Source organism: Polypterus senegalus, chromosome 9 (assembly GCF_016835505.1).
Source record: "Polypterus senegalus isolate Bchr_013 chromosome 9, ASM1683550v1, whole genome shotgun sequence".
Classification (NCBI taxonomy): Eukaryota; Metazoa; Chordata; class Cladistia; order Polypteriformes; family Polypteridae; genus Polypterus; species Polypterus senegalus.
The window spans coordinates 48,069,869-48,092,683 of record NC_053162.1 but is presented as its reverse complement, the minus strand read 5'-3'; the positions used below and the strand labels follow the sequence as shown (position 1 = coordinate 48,092,683).

Sequence of the window (22,815 nt, the reverse complement as noted above, 5' to 3'; positions counted from 1 at the left end):
TTCAGGACAACTCTGTGAATGTCCTTGAGTGGCCTAGCCAGAGCCCAGACTTGAATCCAATTGAACATCTCTGGAGAGATCTTAAAATGGCTGTGCACCGACGCTTCCAATCCAACCTGATGGAGCTTGAGAGGTGCTGCAAAGAGGAATGGGCGAAACTGGCCAAGGATAGGTGTGCCAAGCTTGTGGCATCATATTCAAAAAGACTTGAGGCTGTAATTGCTGCCAAAGGTGCATCGACAAAGTATTGAGCAAAGGCTGTGAATACTTATGTACATGTGATTTCTCAGTTTTTTTATTTTTAATAAATTTGCAAAAACCTGAAGTAAACTTTGTTCATGTTGTCATTATGGGGTGTTGTGTGTAGAATTCTGAGGAAAAAAATGAATTTAATCCATTTTGGAATAAGGCTGTAACATAACAAAATGTGGAAAAAGCAATACGCTGTGAATACTTTCCGGATGCACTGTAAACGTACAATTACTTTTTTATTATACTATATTGAGCAATAGAGGTGTGAAAACGCGCTACCGAGATCACTGCTACTTCAAACTTTCTGACGGCAAACATTGTTATAATGTTAACATTATACAAAGATATTGTCTGTTATGCCTGCATTTTTATCACTCTTTAATATTGTTTTTTTTATCAGTATGCTGCTGTTGGAGTATGTGAATTTCCCCTTGGGATTAATAAAGTATCTATCTATCCATTCATCCATCCATCCATCCGAGAAATGCCTTTAGGATTGTCAAGACAAGTGGTTTCTAAAATAGTAAGGCGAGTGTGTGAAGCAATTACAGTCCACTTTGGCCCTGTGTATATACAATTACCTGTCACAGAGTCCAAAGCAGAGGAACTCGTGGCAGGGTTTCACCAGGACTCGTAGAAATAAAGCAGCCATCCATACATTCCATGGATTATTTGAACAGAAAGGGGAAGTTTTCTATTAAAATATGAGGCACCATTGATTACAAGTGTTCATTTATTGATGTTGTAATGAAATTGCAGGTAATGTTTATAACACCCATATTTTAGCAAATTCCATGCTGAACACACATTCAGAAAAAAAAGGGAAATTGACATTAATCTAAATTATATTCCTTTAGTTATTATGCCTGTTTTGTGGTCTTACTGGCAGATTTTTGTGTGTTATTTTGGATGGAGATTAAAAAAAAAAACAAACAAAAAAAAATTGCACATCTGGACTGGATTTTTTTATTTTATACAAAGTAGGTAAACTCCCATTTTAAAAAAAATACCTGAGTATGTGTGAATGAGGCCTAATAAGTAACCAGCTAGTTCTAGGCAAAACAAATGAAGTGGTGCCCTCTAGAGTTATTTCTACTAGGGAAATAGGTTTACAGTCTTCTGACTGGAAAATTATGCATTTGACTCAATCCCAAAGGAAGGAAAACCAATTGGATCCCCATGAATTACTGACCCTTCAAACCTAAACCAAAGCAGCTGAAACTGATTAACAACTTCCTCTGCTACTTAGCTGACCAGATCAGTATCCCAGAAATTTCATTGACTTGATGCTATACTCTCATTAAAAAGTGTTCTTTTAATTTTTTTGAGCAGTATATATAGATATAATACGTGTGTGTGTATATATATATCTATATATAGATATATATATATATAGATATAGATATAGATATATATAGATATATATATATAGAGATATATATATAATTTGTGTATGTGTATATATATATATAGATATATATATATAGATATACAGTAGATATATATAATGTGTGTGTGTATGTATGTACAGTATGTATATATATATATATATATATATATATATATATATATATATATATGACAGCAACACTCATAACAGTGACAAAACAATTACATTTATGATCATGTTACGTTATTTTCAAGATGTTTCCTTTTCTTTTTCATTACTTATTTAACACACTACTTCTCCGCTGCGAAGCGCGGGTATTTTGCTAGTAAGCGTATAAAGTGATAAATTAGGGCCCAGCCTCTCATGCGCATGTTTGATGGGTGTAGGAAATGTCTTCCTTCAGACATTTGGAGAAAAAATGAACAAATCTGCACAGATGTATGTGAATATGTGTGTTTATCTGTTTTTTGTTTTTTTTTAACCCAGTTGCTTTGGGAGCGTATTTATGCTAATTATAACCAGGATGAGGCATATATACTGCTCGGTGGCAGCTTTAGAGTTTTCTTTGAAAGTATTTAGTACTTTATGTTAATCTGTATTACATTCACATAAACTGGTAATTACAAGAACAAGATGGCAAGTACCTTTGTGTAGGAAACAAACATTGGAAATGAACTAAAAGTTTATGTTGACACATTTCCATCTTCCAGGCAATGGTCACAAGCAATTAAAGGCGCATGAGTAGCACAAAATTGTATTATAAAAAATCAGTGAACTCTTTAACTGGAGAGGTGACATCTGGATCATGACTGTTTGAAATACCTACTGACATATGTACATTAGTTAAAGTCGAGGCAAAGACAGGATTTAAAAGTAATCTGTTGGAGATAATTGGACATCTTACCATTTAACTAATTAAATAAGTAAGGAACATGAGTAAATGGTCATCCCTCAATTGTAACATATTTGCTGTGTTTTATAACCTTGCATGTGAAATAAAGAAATATTATTGTATTATTCAATAGTATTTAGTGCAGATACTTACTGCTTTATCAGTATACGCTGATGTTTGTGTTTTTGTTTTTGGTAAAAATGTGTTACTTTTAGAATGTGCAATTCTTCCTATTAACCATTGAGTGTGATTGAAGACATGATTAATTTTGGGATTTATTTTTTTCCCCTCTACTAGCATGTAATTTTATTTATTTAATCAGTGTATAAATGGATCACTTCATATCTAGAACAGAAACTGTTGCATGCAATACTATAACATACAAATACATGTCAATAATTTCCTAAATTTCTTTTAGCAAATAAGATTAGAGTTATGGATTTGGTTTTAAGTTTTATTTTTTTTGCTACACATTATGTAGGATATTTCTCCCATTCAAGCTAGGGTGCCAACATATGAAGAGATATAAATTCTAATTTACAAATAGTGAATGTGGAAATATGTGTTTCTGAAACTCTTTTCACTAATATTTGTATGGCATATTTTAAATGTTTGTGGTTTCACAATACAGGTAATCCCTAGGTTACAGGCATCCGACCTACAACTTACGAACAGGCTGCAGCTGCAACGCATGCACCTCAGTAACTGCTGCTCCGTCATCTTCGGCCTGGGGATGCTGCAGCGCCACTGGAGGCGATTTGCTGCTCACGCAGTGTAGTGTCCCTTGAAGAGAAATTTATTTTGCCTCCTGGTGGCAAGCGGTTTCACTGCCCGACCACCACACACGGCTGCCCCGTCCATTTTCGTTGGGCGGCTGGTAATGCTGCAAGCAGTGGCTGGAGGGGGGCAATTTCACTGCTCGCGCAGTGTAGTGCCCCTCGGGTGGCGGCAAGCGGTTTCACTGCCTGCCCACCACAGACACGCGGAAACACTGCCCTGTTCGCTTCTTGGTGGCGGCTGGTAATGCTGAACAGAGTCCATTGAAGGCGATTATCCGAAACTGGGGTTAGCATTGTAGTGTGCATCGGATGGCTGCCTATTGAATGCAGGCTAGCGATTCACTACCTGCCTTTGGCTGTTTGAAACCAAGTCTGTGGTGGGTTGGTTTTGAAGGCAGCATACTGTGTACAGAGGTGACTGTGAGGTGGGTTGTTGATGAACCACCACGATGCCCCGCAAATTCTCAATAGCAAGCCTGCTTGTACTGTTATGATCATAGCAGAAAGTTCTCTTTCAGTACATCAGCAGCAATGAACTGGTGCCTTCCTGCTGTGATAGCATATGCAGTGTTGTTCAGAACAGCTCATCTTAATCTTTTGTCTTCACCCTTCAAGGATGTCTCTGAAACACAAATCTGATGCAAGTGTCCCTGGTGATACAGGAGAAAAATCACCATTGAAAATAAAGTAGAAATACAGACGGCTGAAACTCCCTTTTCATGGTAATGCTGCAGAGCACTTGGTTACAATTTCACTGCTCAGCAATGTAGTGCCCTTATTGGCGGCAATTTCACTGCCTGCCCACCACACGCGGCTGCCCTGTTCGTTCTCGGTGGCGGCTGGTAATGCTGAACAGAGTCCATTGAGGGCGAACGGAGTGGCGGGGGTTAGCATTGTAGTGTGCATCGGATGGCTGCCTATTGAATGGGGGCGATTCACTACCTGCCTTTGGCTGTACCGTGTTCGTTCTCGGTGGGCAGGCGCTGAAGGCAGCATACTGTAGTGGAGGTGACTGTGAGGTGGGTTGTTGATGAACCACCCGTTGATGCCCCCGTTCATTCTCAATAGCAAGCCTGCTTGTACTGTTATGATCATAGCAGAAAGTTCTCTTGTCAGTACATCAGACGTGTTGACGACTGGTGCCTTCCTGCTGTGATAGCATATGCAGTGTTGTTCAGAACAGCTCATCTTAATCTTTTGTCTTCACCCTTCAAGGATGTCTCTGAAACACAAATCTGATGCAAGTGCCGGTGATACAGTAAAAAAGAGAAAAACCATCACCATTGAAAATAAAGTAGAAATAATAAAAAGGTCAGAGAGAGGTGAAACTCCCTCATTCATGGCAGAGCACTTGGTTACAGTCGGTCAGCAATAGCAATTATTAAATGTATGTACCTGTTCCAACTTGCATTCAAATTCAACTTAAGTACAAATCTACAGTCCCTATCTCGTACGTAACCCGGGGACTGCCTGTACTACTTTAATCTGTTGTGTTATGCTTTATATAATGTACAAAGCTAAATATAAGATACTTTTGGGTGCTGTGCAAGCAGCAGTCTTTTTACCGAAGCTCCATGTTCTTTGCTTTTCTTTTTGTTTCTGTACTTGTTTTACTACTTACTAGTCTTTATTAAAATTAGATTTAATCTGGCTTGTCACGGATAGCAAGTAGCCACTACATTGGATAAATAGATTTTAAATTTACCAGTGGTCTGCGTTAATGAAAACCCAAGCTTGTCTTGACTGCTCTTCGAACAGGAAGGAAAGGCCCAGTTTCACTGTACCAGCAAAGTTGTTTGTCCAAAGACTAAGGGGGCGATGTGCTGGAGCAAGAGTAAACACAAGGAGAAAAGGATTTGGAACTGGTCTGCCATCCATTTTAAGAAGCAATGTTCAAATGCTCAAAAATAAGATGGATGAGTTTTCTGGTCTCACAGTGGGTCACAGTGGATATAATACGAGTAGGTACAGTGGCATAGGTAATAGGCAATTCAGTGCTTCCTCCCGATACACCAACACCAAACTAAATGCTGATACTCCTTTAAATTCATTTTGCAGTTTCTGCACAATACACATTTATTTATTTATTGATTGGTTGGTTAGTTGTATTTGTCCTCTGAATCTGTATCCTTGGGATTAACTGATAACACATTATAAAGATGAGCCAACGGGTGTGGCTGGCCATCTGCTTGTCTTGTTAATTATATTTTTATTTCATCTTTATGTGTTTGTTTATCCCAGCGGCTACTGTCCAATGATCGCATTTCTTTACTTAACATCTTTTTTTGTATGTTTTCTTTTCAATTTTATTTTTCTGGTGGGGCCTTATTTGAACCTCCACCCTTGTTTTATTTATCTCCTGACTTCTTTAACTGGACGCCAGCGTTCACCTGTATTACTGAGCTTAGTGCCCATAGGAGACGCAGACTATTCCGATGCGGAAGGGTCGCCGGCCCAATTTTTCATCACCGGGCATGGATTCTTGATGCCTGAGAGTGACTTTGACCCATCATCTCCTGTACAAGACACTGACCCTGGATCTTGGGTGCTGTATACTGGATTTAATTTCTCATTTGCAAGGCGAAATCACTCTTTCCCTGTGTGTTCTAGGGGAGTAAATGCTGCTAACCTTTGCACACTCATCCAAGCCTGTCTGGCAGCAAGCTTTTCTACGTCTATCAAGTCTTATCCTACAAAACTTTATTACCGTAAGAAACTGGACTTCTTTTTCATCACTGAAACCTGGATTGTTATTGGTGACTATTCATGTTTTACTGATTTGGTACCTAACAGTATGTTCTTATGTTGAAGCCTTAAAAATGGTTCGTTTAGTAGCTTTGAACTACAACTTTTAGAAGTGTGTAGCTCTTCCTATGCTGTGTGCTGTGGTTTATAAGCCTCCTGTAATTGATACTTTAATTTCTGAATTCTCCCATCTCTTGGCTGATATTACACTCTCCTATGATAAAGTACTTGTTGTAAATTTTAACATGCACATTTGTTGTCAATCTAAACCTTTGGTTAATGATTTTTTATTATTATAGGACACATTTGACTTTATCTAGCATTTTAATGCTCCGGCTTATTCCCTTCGTCACATCCTTGATCTCATTCTTACACATATTATTTTGGTTAATAATATTGATATCTGTGATGTTCCTATTACTGATCATTTTTCTCTAACGATGAATTTGAATATTACTGTTAACGTTACTAACTACAAGCAGTGCTCCACACTATTCTTCTTCTTCTTTCGGCTGCTCCCGTTAGGGGTTGCCACAGCGGATCGTCGTCTTCCGTATCTTTCTGTCCTCTGCATCTTGTTGTGTTACACCAATCACCTGCATAGCCTCTCTCACCACATCCATAAACCTTCACTAAGGCCTTCCTCTTTTTCTCTTCCCTGGCAGCTCTATCCTTAGTATCCTTCTCCCAATATATATCCAGCATCTCTCCTCTGCACTTGTCCAAATCAACGCAATCTCACCTCTCTAACTTTGTCTCCCAACCGTCCAACTTGATCTGACCCTATTGATTTCTAATCCTATCCATCTTTGTCACACCCAGTGCAAACCTTAGTGTCTTTAACTCTGTTACCTCCAGCTCTGTCTCTTGCTTTCTGATAAGTGCCACCGTCTCCAGCCCATATAACATAGCAGGCCTCACTACTGTCCTGTAGACCTTCCCTTTGACTCTTGCTGATACCCGTCTGTCACAGATTACTCCTGACACTCTTCTCCACCCATTCCACCCTGCCTGCACTCCCTTTTTCACCTCTCTTCCACAATCCCCATTATTCTGTACTGTTGATCCCAAGTATTTAAACTCATCTACCTTTGCCAACTCTACTCTTTGCATCCTCACCATTCCACTGACCTCACTCTCATTTACAGACATTTATTTTGTCTTGTTCCTACTGACCTTCATTCCTGTCCTCTCTAGAGCATATCTCCACCTCTCCAGGGTCTCCTCAACCTCCTCCCTACTATTGCTACAAATCACAATGTCATCAGCATACATCATATTCCATGGGGACTCTTCCCTAATCTCGTCTGTCAACCTGTCTGTCACCATTGCAAATAAGAAAGGACTCCGAGCCGATCCCTGATGTAATCCCACTTCCACCTTGAATGCATCCGTCAAATCTTCTAGCATTGTTATACCACGGAAGACCCAAAGAGTGTCTGATTTAAAGAGAACATGCTGTAGAGCTGAGCGTAAATGGAGGAAAACTAAATTAACTATCCACTATGAGATATTGAAGGTTAAAATAACAGAATACAATAACACAGTCCGTCTTGAGAGGCGCTGCTATTTCTCTAAGATTATAAATAACAATGCTAATAATCCCAGAATTTTATTCTGTATGATTGATCATCTGCTAAACCCAGGTAATGCAAAGGAATGCCTCCAAAATACTTCCAGTGAAACCTGTGAGGCTATTGCTGTATTTTTCAATCAAAAAATTAATAATATTAGAAATAATATAGTATCTCTCCCCAGCACTGCAGATTCTTCTATGCCCCAATACTCCGGTATAAAAAAATTAAATTCTTTCACCAGGATAGATTTACCTGATTTATACAGAATAATTACTCAACTGAGACCCTCCAGCTGCATCCTTGACCCAATACCAACAAGTGTTTTCAAAGAAGTATCAGGCATGCTAATTGATAATCTTGACATAGTAAACTCATTATTAGATACGGGGGTCTTCCCAGACTGTCTTAAGACTGCTGTAGTTAAACCCCTACTCAAGAGGAATAATCTTGATCCCTCTGCTTTTGAAAATTTTAGACCAATTTCTAACCTGCCTTTCTTAAGTAAAATTTTAGAGAAGGCAGTCATGCACCTAAATGACCACCTCAATAAACATGCTATTCTTGATAAGTTCCAGTCGGGTTTTAGGACAAATCACAATACAGAAACTGCGCTCGTTAAAGTAGTAAATGATTTGAGGTTAAATGCAGACAGAGGCCATTTATCTGTTCTCATCCTCTTAGATCTGAGTGACACCATTGAACATTCTTAGAAATCGCCTTAGTCAATGGCTCTTTTCTTCATCATGTAAAGCACTTTGAGCTACATTATTTGTATGAAAATGTGCCATATAAATGAATGTTGCTGCTGCTGTTGTCACTCTACCGCAGACCTCACAATGGTCACACTTCATATCCTGTACAACTCTTAAGTACTTCTCTGCCACTCCCAACTTCCTCATACAATACCACAGCTCCTCTCGAGGCAGCTTGTCATATGCTTTCTCCAGGTCCACAAAGACGCAATGCAACTCCTTCTGGCCTTCTCTATACTTCTCCATCAATACCCTCAGAGGATGGCATTTCTTGACATGAAACCATACTGCTGCTCACTAATCATCACCTCATTTCTTAACCTCGCTTCCATTACTCTTTCCCATAATTTCATGCTGTGGCTCATCAATTTTATCCTCCCGCAGTTACTACAGTCCTGCACATTCCCCTTATTCTTAAAAATCATCATCAGTACACTTTTTCTCGACTCCTCAGGCATCCTCTCACTTTCCAAAATTCCATTAAACAATCTGGTTAAAACCTCCACTGCCATCTCTCCTAAATACCTCCACGCTTCCAGATTCTTCATGGCTATCCTTAACTTCCTCTTTGTTAATCCGTTGCACTTCCTGAGTCACTATCTCCATATCATCTAACCTCTCTCTCTCTCTCTCCATTCATAAGCCTCTCAAAGTACTCTTTCCATCTTCTCAACACACTCGCTTTATCCTTTATCACCCTAAGCTGCTGCACATCTTTCCCAGCTCGGTCCCTCTGTCTAGCCAATCAGTACAGGTCCTTTTCTCCCTTCCTAGTATCCAACCTCTCATACAACTCATCATACGCCTTTTCTTTAGCCTTCACCACCTCTCTCTTCACCTTGTGCCGCCATATCTCCTTGTATTCTTGTCTACTTTCTGCATCTCTCTGACTATCCCACTTCTTCTTCACCATCCTCTTCCTCTGTGTACTTTCCTATACTTCCCCATTCCACCACCAGGTTTCCTTTTTCTCCTTCCTCTATCTAGATGTCACACAAAGCACCTTTCTTGCTGTCACCCTTACTACTTCTGCTATAGTTTCCCAACTGTCTGGTAACTCTTTACTACCACCCAGTGCCTGTCTCACCTTCTCCCTAAACTCAACCTTGCAGTCTTCCTTTTTCAACTTCCACCATTTGATCCTTGGCTCTGCCCTCACTCTCTTCCTTTTCATGATCTCCAACGTCATCCTACAGACCCCCTACAGTGCCCCACACTATTCTTGCTTTATAAATTCTTCTAATATATCTATTTTTACAACCATATTCTCCAGTCTTTATTTACAAGGCCAGTGTGATAGTATTGACGATTCTGTCTTATCTCTAAATTCATTGTGTAAAACGTTTTTAGACTCAATTGCTCCCCTCAAGATACACTGCAAAAAGGGAAGACCATCTCCTTGGCTGAATGGCACTACATGGCAGCTGTGCTGCACCTGTAGACTTGCTGAACGGCGTTGGAAGGAAGATATGTTGATTGTATCTAAGCAGATTTTTAAGACTTCTCTGTTTAATTTCCAGGATGCAGTTAAGAAATCCAAACATGATTACTTTGCTGATTTGGTATCCTCTCATTCTAATAAACCTAGGGTCTTTTTTAATGCAATTAATTCTGCTCTTTATCCCTAATCATAGACAGGATTATATAGTACTATTATTTCATGTGAGCAGTTTCTTTTATTCTTTTCAGCAAAATTGATACTGTCTGCTCTGGCATTGTTCCTACTGGTTATGTACTTCATAGCATTTGTCTTGGAATCTTTTGATTTTTGTTAGCTAACATCAATGTTTCTATTAGTGAGGGGGTTGTGTCCTCATTTTTTAAACATGCACTGGTGCGACCTTATCATAAAAAGCTAGATTTAGATCCTGGAGTGTTGGCTAATTTTCCTCCGATTTTTCCCAATTGCCGTTTATTTGATATCTACCAATCTGACTTTTGGCGATTTTATGGTGTTGAGACAGCCCTCCTTAAAAGTCTTTAATGACATTTTCCTCATTACTGACTCAGGTGGGCTTGCAGTCCTTCTCCTCCTAGACCTTTATGCAGCTTTTCACACTATTCACTGTGAGATCTTGCTGTTGCGGCTTGAACATCTGGTGAGGCTTAAAGGGGCTACTCTTAACTGGTTCAGGTCATATCATACTAGTAGACACTTTTCAGTGTCTTTCAATTCCTGTTTCTCATCTACTGCTCCTGTTTAATGTGGTTCTTCTGCCAAAGCTCTGATTTGGTTTTCAACTTCTCAACTCTTTCACTGACTTTTGCAATCCTCAAGTCTGTAATCTTGGTGTCATTTTTGACAATAACCTCTCTTGTGAGAAACAGGTTAACTCTGTAGTCAAGAGTTGATTTTTTCAGCTTCATCTTTTTGCCATGGTTAAGCCTTTTTTTTAATCTGCTTGGGATCTTGAGAAAGCTACTCATAGTTTTTATCTTGGCTTGATTACTGCAGCTTGTATTCTGGGATCAGCAAATCCCTAATACTCAGGTTCAGAATGCGGTAGCCCATTTTTTTTTAGTTGGGGCAAGAAAGTTTAACTCTGTTTCACCAATATTAGCTTCTTTACACTGGCTGCCTGTTAGTTTCAGAATTGACTTTAAAATTATGTTGCTAATTTTTACATCATTACATGGGCATGCTCCTGCCTGTTTTCAAAATTGTGTTTTACACCTGCCATCCATAGAATTTAGGTCTACTGCGTGTCCCTCACACTAAGTGTAAAACTAAGGGGGACAGGGCTTTTGCAGCTACGGCACCTCATCTTTGGAATTCTTAATCTCATTACATTAAGGAGTCACCTTCAATTGAACTGTTTAAAACTAGATTGAAGACTCATTTCTATTCTCTAGCTTTCAGTAATCAAGTGTTCCACTTGAGGAAAGAACAAGTTGGGACTTGTGTATTCAAATGTTAAAGAGGCCTTTAAGTGTAAAATTATGGATCCTTTGGGCATATTTGATCACAACCTGATTCATCTTATTAGATGGCAACCTGTTATCACCAGGATAGTTGGGAAGTGGAGCCTGAAGGCTGAAATGGCTCTGAATGACTGGTTCCAAATGACAGACCGGGAAAATGATGTCTAAGGTTACATGGAGATGATATGGAAGGGACTCGGTCACTGCATCACAGACTGTATTAACTTTTTTGTCGACACTGTGGTACCTTTAAAGACTAGGTGTTGCTTTCCAAACAGCAAACCTTGGATTACTAAGGAGTACTACTCCTGAATGAGAAAAAGAGAGTATTCAAATCTAATGACAATGAAGCTGTAAAGGATGCTCAACAACTGCTGAAGAAAAAATTAATTGAAGAAAATGAAGCTTACAGAGCTAAAATAGAAAACAGACTCGTTCAGAATAAAATGAAAAATGTCTAGAATGGACTGGGCATAATTATTAGACTCAGAGCTCAGTTGGTAGAAGAGGATGTGAACAAAGCTAACATCCAGAACTAATTTTTCTCTCCCACTGTCACCTTCTTTCAATGACAAGTCCCTCAACACCATCCCAACAACAGCAACAACTTATACAGCTTGAAATGGAGTGGCTAATGATGAGTCCACCTTTAACTATCAGTATAGGTTGTCCTTATCTGAAAATCATGTGAGGAGACAACCAAGAAAGCTACACACAGGAAAAGCTGCAGGACCAGAATCAGTCCTCGATTTCTTAAGGTCCGTGCTGAACAACTTTGTGGTATCCTCTGTTACCTATTCATTCTGTCCCTAAGGCTCCAGAAAGTGTTGCTGCTGTGGAAAACATCCTACATTGTTACTGTTCCACAGAAAGCAGGCGCTTCTACGCCTAATGACTACAGACCAGTGGCACTTGTCTCACATAATGAAAACCTTTGAGAGGCTGGTCCAGGGTTCCTTTTGTGGTAGCAGTGCAGGCAAGGATTGGAGTGAAGGATACAATCTGTCTGTATGCGCTACATATCCCAATTTAGAGGGAACCATCTATCTGGCAGACCTCAGTTTGTCAGGCTTAAGGACTGTATTCTTGTTATAGGTTTAGTTTATTTATATAGCACATTTACAACAGCCACACGACTGACCAAAGTGCTGTACATTTAGAAACAACAACATAAAATAGAAATATACGATTTAGCCAAAAGAAGCACAGCAGAAACACATAAAAATAATTTGTATAAATATATCTATACATATACATATATCTACACTTGTTATGGATGTAAGCAACACTGGAGCACAACAAGAACATTCCTGTCTCCTTTCTATTTACTTTGTACACACGTACACAAATATATATATATATATATATATATATATATATATAATTTATTTATTTTTTAATATGTATATAATATAAAACAGCATGTCACATTAGTTGTAGAAATTCTCAGATGATTCTGTCATTATTATATGTCATTATATGTTATGGGATGTATCTATAAGGAGGATGAGGCAGAATATAGGAGTCAGAGGTAGAACTTGGTTTCATGGTGCAGAAAGAATTATCTACAACTCAACATTAGCAAAACCTATGAATTGGTTATTGACTTTCGCTTCACCAAACAGTCTCTATATCTGGTTAATTGTTAGGGAGTGGACATGGAGGTGGTCCACTTGTAAAGGCACTTCAGTGTCCACATTAATGACAGACTGGACTGTTCTCATAACAAAGAGTAATTCTATAAGAAGGACAGAGCAGGCTCTTTTTTTCTTATGAAACTACATTCCTTTAATGTGAGAAATGACATCCTTCACATATTCTACAACTTCTACAACTGTTTGATGGCCTGTGCAGTTTTCTACACTATCGTGTGCCGGGCCAGTAAAATTATTTCCACGGTGGCCCAGCAAATTAGCAGACTACTTAACTGAGCCTGCCCTTTTATGGGATGCACTCTTGACCAAATGGAGGTAGTAGCGAAGGAGTGAATTTAAAATTAAACTGTACCATTATGAACAATGTTGCACATCCTCTCTGACACCCTAGCACTGAACTTTTAGCCAACAAATTATTCAGTAGATGTGTATTAATTCCTCTCTGTGATTGCCAAGTCATAATTTTTAATTTTTCTTCCCTGTTTACTCTTTCTGGTGTGCATTCAGACCATAGTCTGTGTTTGCATATCTATATGTCTGTCTGTCTGTTTATTGTGCTCCTCTAAAAAAGCCAAATTTCCTCTGTTGTTCGGTATGTTTACTATTTATAAATATTTATTTTTATATATTTGTAATGTACAGCATGCCTAGTTCTGGTAAATGGGAATTGCTTAATATTCTCACATTTACTTAATAGTAGGTTATATAGGTTACTCTGTTAACAATATATATTTTCCATCTTCAGTAGAATTTATACATTAAATGTTTCAAAACCACCACACCCAGAAACATAAGCTGTTCAGATTAAATATACAAGCTTCTTTACATTTAATTTAATATGCATTTTTAAGATTTAGCTGAAAGTTTATATCATTGGATGTTATTTCTTAAATTGTTGCTTATATTAGTATTCAGGTGTTACTTAACCTCTATTTTTCAGTAGTTCATTACTAATTTATTTCCATGTTTTCTTTAGGCTGATGAAGATCCAGTCATTGGATTCCACCAGATGTTCCTTCTAAAACACATCAATGACTCCTGGGTCTGCACCAATGACATGTTCCGACTTTCACTGCACAACTTTACTTAAAATGCACTTGATGCAAAAAGGAAGACAAGAAAAATAGTCCCTGTATCCATCACCACCTGCTGTCTTGAGATTAACCACCTCTTTGAGATTCCAAATATCATACACAAAAACTAACAAATGAAATGCCCGTGCAGAAATCTGGCCTCTGCAATTTTCAGATCTGTCATTTTTGCTCTTCTGCTACAGTATATTGTGGGAAATCTTCAGTCATTGTGCATGATGTTTGGAAGCTGTTTCAGCTTCATCCTACAGCACTGGTTTGGCTCACCAATTTTGTTTTAACTTGATTTTTTTTTTCCAGTTGTTTGTTGTTGCCAGCATGCCTTAGAGAATAAAATACTGGGTTTATATTTTATTTTCTGTTTTAATGTACTGACAGGTTGCTCTAGTGATCCAAAGAACCAATATATTAGCTACCTGTATTAAGTCCAGAGCTCTTTCATTTTGTCCATACTTTACAGAAGCCACGATACAAAATAAAACCTTGACATTTTCTTAATGCGGGAATTGTTTTGCTTCTTTGTTTTTCCAATTTATTTCAATGGCTCTACATTTTGTGGCTATGTATCCAGTCCTCCCAACCCCCTGATCCCAGTGGGAGACATTGTTTCATATTGTAGTCTTATTTCTAAACTAAATTCCTTTTGATAATATTTATGTACCTACGTATATTTAAAACTGTTGACAAGCTACAATAATTCAACTTGAAACACATGTAAGAAGAGAAAGTAGTTAAGCAAAATATTAAAATGGCCAACAAATGTCAGTTATGGTTAATTTCTGTCTACAGTTTCACTTACTGTTTATTTTTTAGTGTGCAGCAATTTGTGAAAGTGTATCATTTGTTAAATTACTTTTCTGAATTGGAATAACTTGCTCATCTACATGCAACCAAAAATAGTCTAGCAAAACAAACAAGCAAAGAAGATGTAAGACGATTAGTGTATGTTGATCTATAGCAGAAGCTTTAACAAACTATAAGAAAGTTGTTATTTTTAAAATTTTTTTTAGCCCTTACATGCAAATTATGTTCGTTGAAACCAGTCAGATGCATACCTGTAACAGCTCTGCATGACGTCTGGTTGCTTTAACAAGCTTTTTTGACGTGAGGCTTTAACACCTAAGCTGACATATTATGCTAGTTTTTTTTTTTTTATTTGTGCGTCATGGTAATATAGTTGAAAGGGGGAACTATCATGCAGTATTGCAGTACTAGATATTATTTCATTGCCACAGAGTAAATTTATTTTGCAGTATAACTCAAAATGTGTCCTCATTTTTCTAATTTATTTCATTTTTTTATATATTTAGATGATTTTTAAAATATTGACATTACCTATAACAAAAAATGACTTCTTTCTTGCAGACACTGGTGATTTACAGAGGTCTTAGATGTACTATTTGCCTTTTTTGCATTTTGTTATTGGAGTGGCTCTGAACATTAGCTTAGAAGTTATTACATGTTTTGCCTTATCAGTTTATTTTTTATTTTTTTCCCCCAGAGTGCCGTGTTTTTGCCAAATTAGGAGTAAGTTTTCCTTAATTTTTTAAAGCAAACTTTCAAAATATACAATCCATCCTCAAAATATACCTATCTGAGATAATTGCACATTGCTAACAAAAAATTGCATATACTGTAGATTGAACTTTGTTATTCATATATTAGAATTTAATGCAACAAATTTTTCATTGTTTAAGGTTGCACTATTGTTTAACATTTTGCCCATAAGTTTGGTATCTTGCCAATCGTCTTTCTTATTGCTGTGACTTTCTCTCATCTTTCTTGCTGTGTCCAATATATAATTATTTTTATTTTTCTTCTTTACTGATAGCTCATATTTTTAAGCCAAAAAAAAAAATCTACAGTACATAAAAATAGGTTCTGGAAAACAACCATTTTGTAGAAAAGCTGGTAAAGGTGTATTGCAACATGGTTTTGGGCTATTGTGAAGATGTTCTTGTGCAAATTTTCTGAAGCTGTTTTGGGAATTTATGAATTGGAAATGTTTTCATTTATTGAACTCAGTTCTGTAAATATTAAATCTGCATTATAATTATTTGTAATAGATACTGCTCACCCAATGTAAGAGCCATAGGTCAAAAGGAATATAATTCAGTAATTCATAGTTACGACACTATTTTCTGAACTATAATGTTATATCATGTATTTACAACAAAAAACATAATACTATTCAATCTTAGATGTTCAACAATGCAAGTATTTTTTTCTCTATTATATCTTGTCTGTCACTCATAAAGATTACTTTACATTACAGCTGTTACTCCTAACAGTTTTGCATTTTCCCCAAACAATGCACTACTCCTTTGACTGTTGGGTTATCTCAGTGGTAGATGTATGTATACTCCTGTAACAGTGTCATTAAGGAAATATAGATCATATTACAGCACTAACAAAAATATACAGATTCATTTGTTTGCTAAGGTAAAAAAAAACAACTGTACTTTCTACTTTTAGTAAACAACATTAAAAAGGATATGTAGAACTGGTTTATGATGTTTAACAAGCTCAAAATGCAGATCAAGTGAATGACTGGAAAAGTTCAAAATCATACTAGTAATTTAGTGCACCGACAGATATACAATACATTAAACAGTCAGATTTAATATTGATTGATATTGACTCCCAAGTTTTCTAGCCTTTATTTTATTTTATCTTTTGGTCAACAACATTGAGGTTTACAGAAGTGTGTTTCTGTGTAAATATATTTCAAATGGTATTGTATAATGCACTGATGTTTGAACTCTGCGATTTCTTTGTATTCATTTCACTGTAACATTGGGTGTATTTTTTTGGGGTCAGTAAGGGGCATTGCAGAAGCTTTTTATACAGCTCTCTTTCATCTACAGAGAAGCAAATTTTATTGTACAAGTTCAGGTTGTCAGGTACTTATAACTGTTAGAGCAAAGTATTGATGGATAAGTGAGAAGAAATACAGTTGGGTGGTTTAATGACTGACAAGAGTTTTGCTATATTAAAAAAAAAAAAAAATTAGCTATTGTTATAATTGGGTCTGCCCCTAAGTTTTCAGCCAGTGGCCCATTCCTCATATACCTCCCAGGGAGGTGTCCAAGGGAAAACCCTAACTACAAACCCAAATCAGTGAAGTGGCTTCATTCTGTCCACAAACCAACTCTACTACTCCACAAATGTGCCCAGAAACAGTGTTCTGGAACCTTTCTTCAGCCACTCATACTTGTAATCTCATTATTCCATTTACTACCTAGAGCTCAGGAGGATGGACATGTAGACACATTCTTCAGTCAACACCTTTGTGAATTAGCTCACAGTTCAGTTTAACTTCACTGTTGGTCAGTATCATGACCACTTTTACCCTTATTTGCAAATGTACTAACTTCTTTCCTGCACAACAAGCCCGTTTTTTCCAAGAGAGTACAATGAATCCAAAGATTTGGAGATGCTGATTCTTGTTCTCTCTGCATTATAAGATAACACAATTTTTTATTTATTTATTTTTTTAAATACGGAACACCACCACCCCAGTACGCTACTCCTGAGGCATTGTCCCTGTCTTCTACACACCTGAGGCTGGATCTTGTCCATCTTTTGGCCTTGCTTCTGGCACTGCTATCTTGGAGGAGGATTAATTCACTGGGTCCCAGTTTCCCTGCCCTTGCTAAGAATAGCCTGTCTGGAAGAAGTTCTGCCTAGCCTTCCTGGATTATCAAATCTTTTACCAGAACCAGTTCAAGATCTTTCAAAAGTCATCCTTCATGTATTCTCCAAACTACACCCACACACACTGCTTCATTTCGATCACTACTACAGCTGCTACTTTTTTGTCCGTCTGGTATATGTCAGTCACATCTGGTAATATTGAAGTTGATCCAAACTGTTTAGTTTAAAATTGTTCATTCCGTAAAAGCAGGCACAGCTTCACAAACAATCTGAATAAGGGTACATTTCTTTATATTTTTTCTTTTTTTTAATTTATTAAAACCTTTAAAAGCTAGACTTTAAATTATGCAGTCTTTTTCTTGTCAGGGAGCGAATTTGTTGTCTTTGCCTAGTAGTTCCTTGTCAATGTGGATCTCTGAGCTAGCAATCCTGCCCTTACGTTGCACAGAGTTGTGAATGGCTTGCATTTCCAAAGAGAATGGGTCTGCTTTGATGCCTTTGTTGTAGGTTGAATTAGGTTGTACTGCTATGGAGCAAAATCTGTACCTTGGCAGAATTAATGCAGAGAGAGGAGCAGAATATATAGCAGTTGGTTTCTTGGGTGCACAAAGGTCTAACCATTTGGTTGGGATTTGATGCACGTGTTTGTCAATTAAGGTTTGGCTAAACTGAATTATAGTCATTGGTCAGTGACTGATGCTGTTTTATCACATAGTTTGGAGAATTTGCATCCTTTTAAGAGGCTTACTCCTTCAGTGCCACATAGAAACTAATTCTTTGGTTCGTTAAAGATGCAAGCAAAGATTTCAGATTATATGTACAACTTAAGTGAAACTGTTAAGTGCTGTGCCAAAGAAAAAGGACAATGCCCACTTTGTACTACAGTATTGTACACAGAGAGCTTGTCAATATTTTGAACATGTTACCGTGTGCTCTAGTGGTGACTGGATTATTTTATTTTAACCTTAATATGCTCATTACTGATGATCAGTTTTGTTGTATATAACGAGATTATATACAATAAGATTTAAGATGTCCGGAAAGGATTTTGATGTGAATAGGTTGTCAATGGCTATAAATCACTGAATGAGATTTGCTAATAAGTTTAAAAGAATGTGTGTGCATTACATCAACAGCACCATTCATCTCATTTTAGAGTGATGTTTGTAACAAAAGTATATACTGTATGTAGAAATTCATACAAATGTACCAAGTAGGTGGATATATGGTTTCCGCATTTATTTAACTCAAAAATTTAAACAGCAGAATTTTTTTAAATGATGGAGTACATTAAGAACCTTTATACTGATACAATTACAATTGTAAATTTATATGCTAAATTGCATCCATCAAAGTTACATTACCCATCCATCCATTATCCAACCTGCTATATCCTAACACAGGCCTGCTGGAGCCAATCCCAGCCAACAGGGGTGCAAGGCAAGAACAAATCCTGGGCAGGGTGCCAGCCCACCACATGGCACACATACCCACACACCAAGCACACACTAGGGACAATTTAGGATCGCCAGTGCACCTAACCTGCATGTCTTTGGACTGTGGGAGGAAACCCACGCAGACAAGGGGAGAACATGCAAACTCGACGCAGGGAGGACCCGGGAAGTGAACCCAGGTCTCCTTAATGCGAGGCAGCAGTGCTTCCACTGTGCCACCCCAAGGTACATTACACAATTTATAATCATGTTCACCATCTTTTGAACGAAGTGCTCAACAGGAAATTTTAAAATATTTTCGATAACCATGCATAACTATTGGACATTGCATAGTCCCTTTATGCAGTTTTGAATCTAAGAGCATAGGAATTTTTTCAGTAGTCACAAATGTGGTTCAATTAGGTCTGTATTTATCTGTAGACCCCCTTTAACAGTGAAGTTGTAGAGTTTGACTTCCTAACAGTTATACATTTTTTTAACAAATATAGGAAATTAATTTCTACTTTAGTTTCAGAATCCTTGAGTTTGTAGTAGATCCTCCTATCCCCAAACTAAAATTCTGCTAATGGAGTAAAAGCATTGTCTTTTGCTTCAGTTTTGGAATAGAGTGGTGTGAGGTGTATTATATTTGCGTCACTAAATCTTAAAACCACATTGTGTATATAAATGTACAAGATTTTTTACCATCTGGGGATAGTGTAATTTTCTTCTATGTACAAATTGCCAGACATGCACAAAGGAGTATATTTAAGGTACTATTAGGCCCATCACCTGTTGTCAGTTTGGAGCTTTCAGTGTAAACTGAGATCAGATGGACCTATTTTTTTCATTCCTTTAGAAATATCTAGCAGAAGGGACTTTGTGACATAAAGAAAAAGAACAGAACAGAGTGAGTGAAACTTGGTAAAGATATTGTGATGACAGCAAGGTTTCATTTTAACACAGATTGTTTTGTAACCAAATGTTGATTGTAAATCACAATCTGTATTTATTTCACTTAAGCTGATGTCACATTATGTGATTTCTAGTCATTGGTTATGCCAGACTTGCTGACTGCATTTGAAAAATCCTGGGGCCTATAAAATTTAGAAACTGTACAGTGACTTTCCAGCACAGTCTTGCTCGCCCCTTTTTCTGGCACCAATTAGTTGGAGCGAGTCCCTGGGTATGTCACATTACGTGACTAGCCTTTATGGGTGTGCGCCACCTACTGTCCCTGTCTTTCTAAAATGATAGAAATGAATGGTATGAATGCAGTTCACTGGAAAATATGGATAATATGACATTGTCTCTAGTAGTCAGTCTTTTTAGGCAGGTGACCACTTTAAAATAGTACAGTAGTCCTTTAGTGACTCAATTAATAAAGGCAGTCTTGCTCTTCCCTCATTTTTCTGGATCAGTGTTTTTTAATCATATTGATAAGTAAATTTTACTTTAAACTTTCAGTTCAAACAAACAGTATTCATACACCCTCATTTTGTAGAAAAGTGTAATACAAAAATTATAACATTTATGTAGCACCTATTCTATAGTGAGCTCTGTTCAAGATAATTGACAAGTGCAGGAATAGTTTATAGAATTATAAGGTCATTACTGTCACATTTACAGTAGAATTCCTACCTTGTGCTGGCTAATGTGTAATTAGAGAAACATTAACACAATCACTGGGAGAGAACAGAAAAACCACAACGAAACTGGCTTGGGAATTGAACTCTGATTCCTTTTTCTGTGATGAAGCAGTTGTATAGAATTCACAATACAATTACATGATTGCGCATAATATGTCAAGCTAAGCAAAATGAGGCAAAACATAAACACATCTCCAGTTTATTTACTATAATCTAGGTGTGAAATGCATCTTTAAGATTGTGTTCAAGAGTGTCGGTTGAAAATGGGGCCCTTGTGCAGCCTGCTTCATAGAGTGTGACCACATACAACAAAGAAATCCTTTTCATCAGTCTTGGTTTTAATCCTTGATACCAGTGAAAAGCCACTATCAGAGAATTTGAAATATTTAATAAAAACACAGCTCCATAGCATTACAGACATATCAAGGAGTCAGAGTCTATCCCAACAACAGATTCCAGTTAACACAATTCAAACATTTTAGAACTAACACTTATCCAATAGAGACACCTTAAAGTCTGTGCTGATGCCTCCTGGTCTTTGTCTTCAGATGAGCTCCCACTTTGGGAATTCATGTAAAGTTTTCTGTGATAGACCAGATAGGACATTCACAGTAGTCAGGCCTACTAGATGTAAAGATAAACATGAACTTCTCTGTTCTGACTGAGTGTAGTCTAAGCTTTTTCACAATATTTTTGGCGTGAGAAAAGGCTGTTTACTTTTGCCTTACTTTTGAGTTCATTATATTCAATACTATGTCAAAGCACAGTTTTTAAATCAATTTGTAGTTTTATTTTTTAACACTTACCTATTAAGCAAGCCATCAGTACATAACGTTACTTTTGTATATCTTGGGTAGTAATTAGTTGTAACGTAACATTGCCAGACCTGCTTAATCAATCAGTGGCATGGGTGCTGTGAGCATATCCTGGCAATATTGGTGGTAATGTCATCACATGACTAGTTGCTAAGAATGAGGCAACCCACTCTTAGCAACTTTTTCAACTCCTCCTAGGGGAATTTGCAGATGTTCCAGAGTCAATTGAGATATGATCCTTCCAGTATAGGCTGTGCCTGCTCCTGAGTGTTTTCCCTGTGGGTCTTGCCTACTACACCTCAGATAGACCACTCAATCTACAATGAGCTGCTTCCATATTCCTGAGCTACTCTTCCTCCCATTGAAATCTGACCTTGGCAGTCCTGTCCTGCACAGGTACCTCACTTCAACAACTTGTATTTACAATCTCATTCTTTCGTTCACATTCTAGAGCTTAGGAGGATGGGGATTTAGAATGACTGTTAAAACTGAATGCTACATCTGAGGACGTAGCTACCACTTCACCATTATAGCTGATATCAAAACTGATGAAACTATGTGAAATAGTAGCTTCAGAAATATGCTTTCATCTTCTTCAGGAGGAAATCTGTATATATGGACATAATGTATAGTATACTGTATACAAACGTTTACCTTTACTTACATCTAATGATGTTAACTGCTGAATGGCTTATGTGAATACTGTAAATAATTTCTGTGGCTTTTTCTTTTCCATGGCTCAAGAATTTCCTAGTTTTAGCCCCGTTCCCCCAAATATTCAATTCAAATTGTGCATTTAAGCCAATAAAACCTTAATGAGCAATAAAATATTGCTTTGATTGCAAATGTGCTTTTGTTGTGTTTTTATTACTGAAAACAACATGTGAGAACAAATTGACATGTAGTGAGCTAACATCTGAAACATCCAGACATGGAAAGTCCCCATGCAGCTCTCTTGGACCATGAACCAAACCACATGGCCTTACTTAGCTTAGGATATAATAAAGTTATACAAATATTGGAGGAATTACATAAATATTTTATTATTGTTCAATAAAGACTTTGTAAACATCTTGTTTGTATCTCTCATTTTTAGTTGTTGTGACTCCATAGATAAAACGCTCTTCTTCCAACCGGTAAGCTTCACAATGAATTACTTCATTTTATTGCAACTTCATGTCCAAATGATGAAATAGTCAACTGTTA

General features: G+C 37.3%; 1 protein-coding gene and 1 long non-coding RNA gene across 4 annotated transcripts in view; one reads left to right on the top strand and one right to left on the bottom strand.

Annotated features, from left to right (window-relative positions):
* Window positions 1-14,555, top strand: part of nutf2 (nuclear transport factor 2) — an 84,212-nt gene extending 69,657 nt beyond the window's left edge. For both annotated transcript variants that reach the window (XM_039763085.1, XM_039763086.1), the window contains exon 5: window positions 13,941-14,555. In XM_039763085.1, coding sequence (XP_039619019.1) covers window positions 13,941-14,054 — 114 coding nt within the window. In that variant the 3' untranslated portion in view covers window positions 14,055-14,555. The remainder of the gene's footprint in view (window positions 1-13,940) is intronic.
* The window catches only part of LOC120535323, a 48,250-nt gene that overhangs the window by 14,332 nt on the left and 11,103 nt on the right, over window positions 1-22,815 (bottom strand). The window lies entirely within an intron of this gene.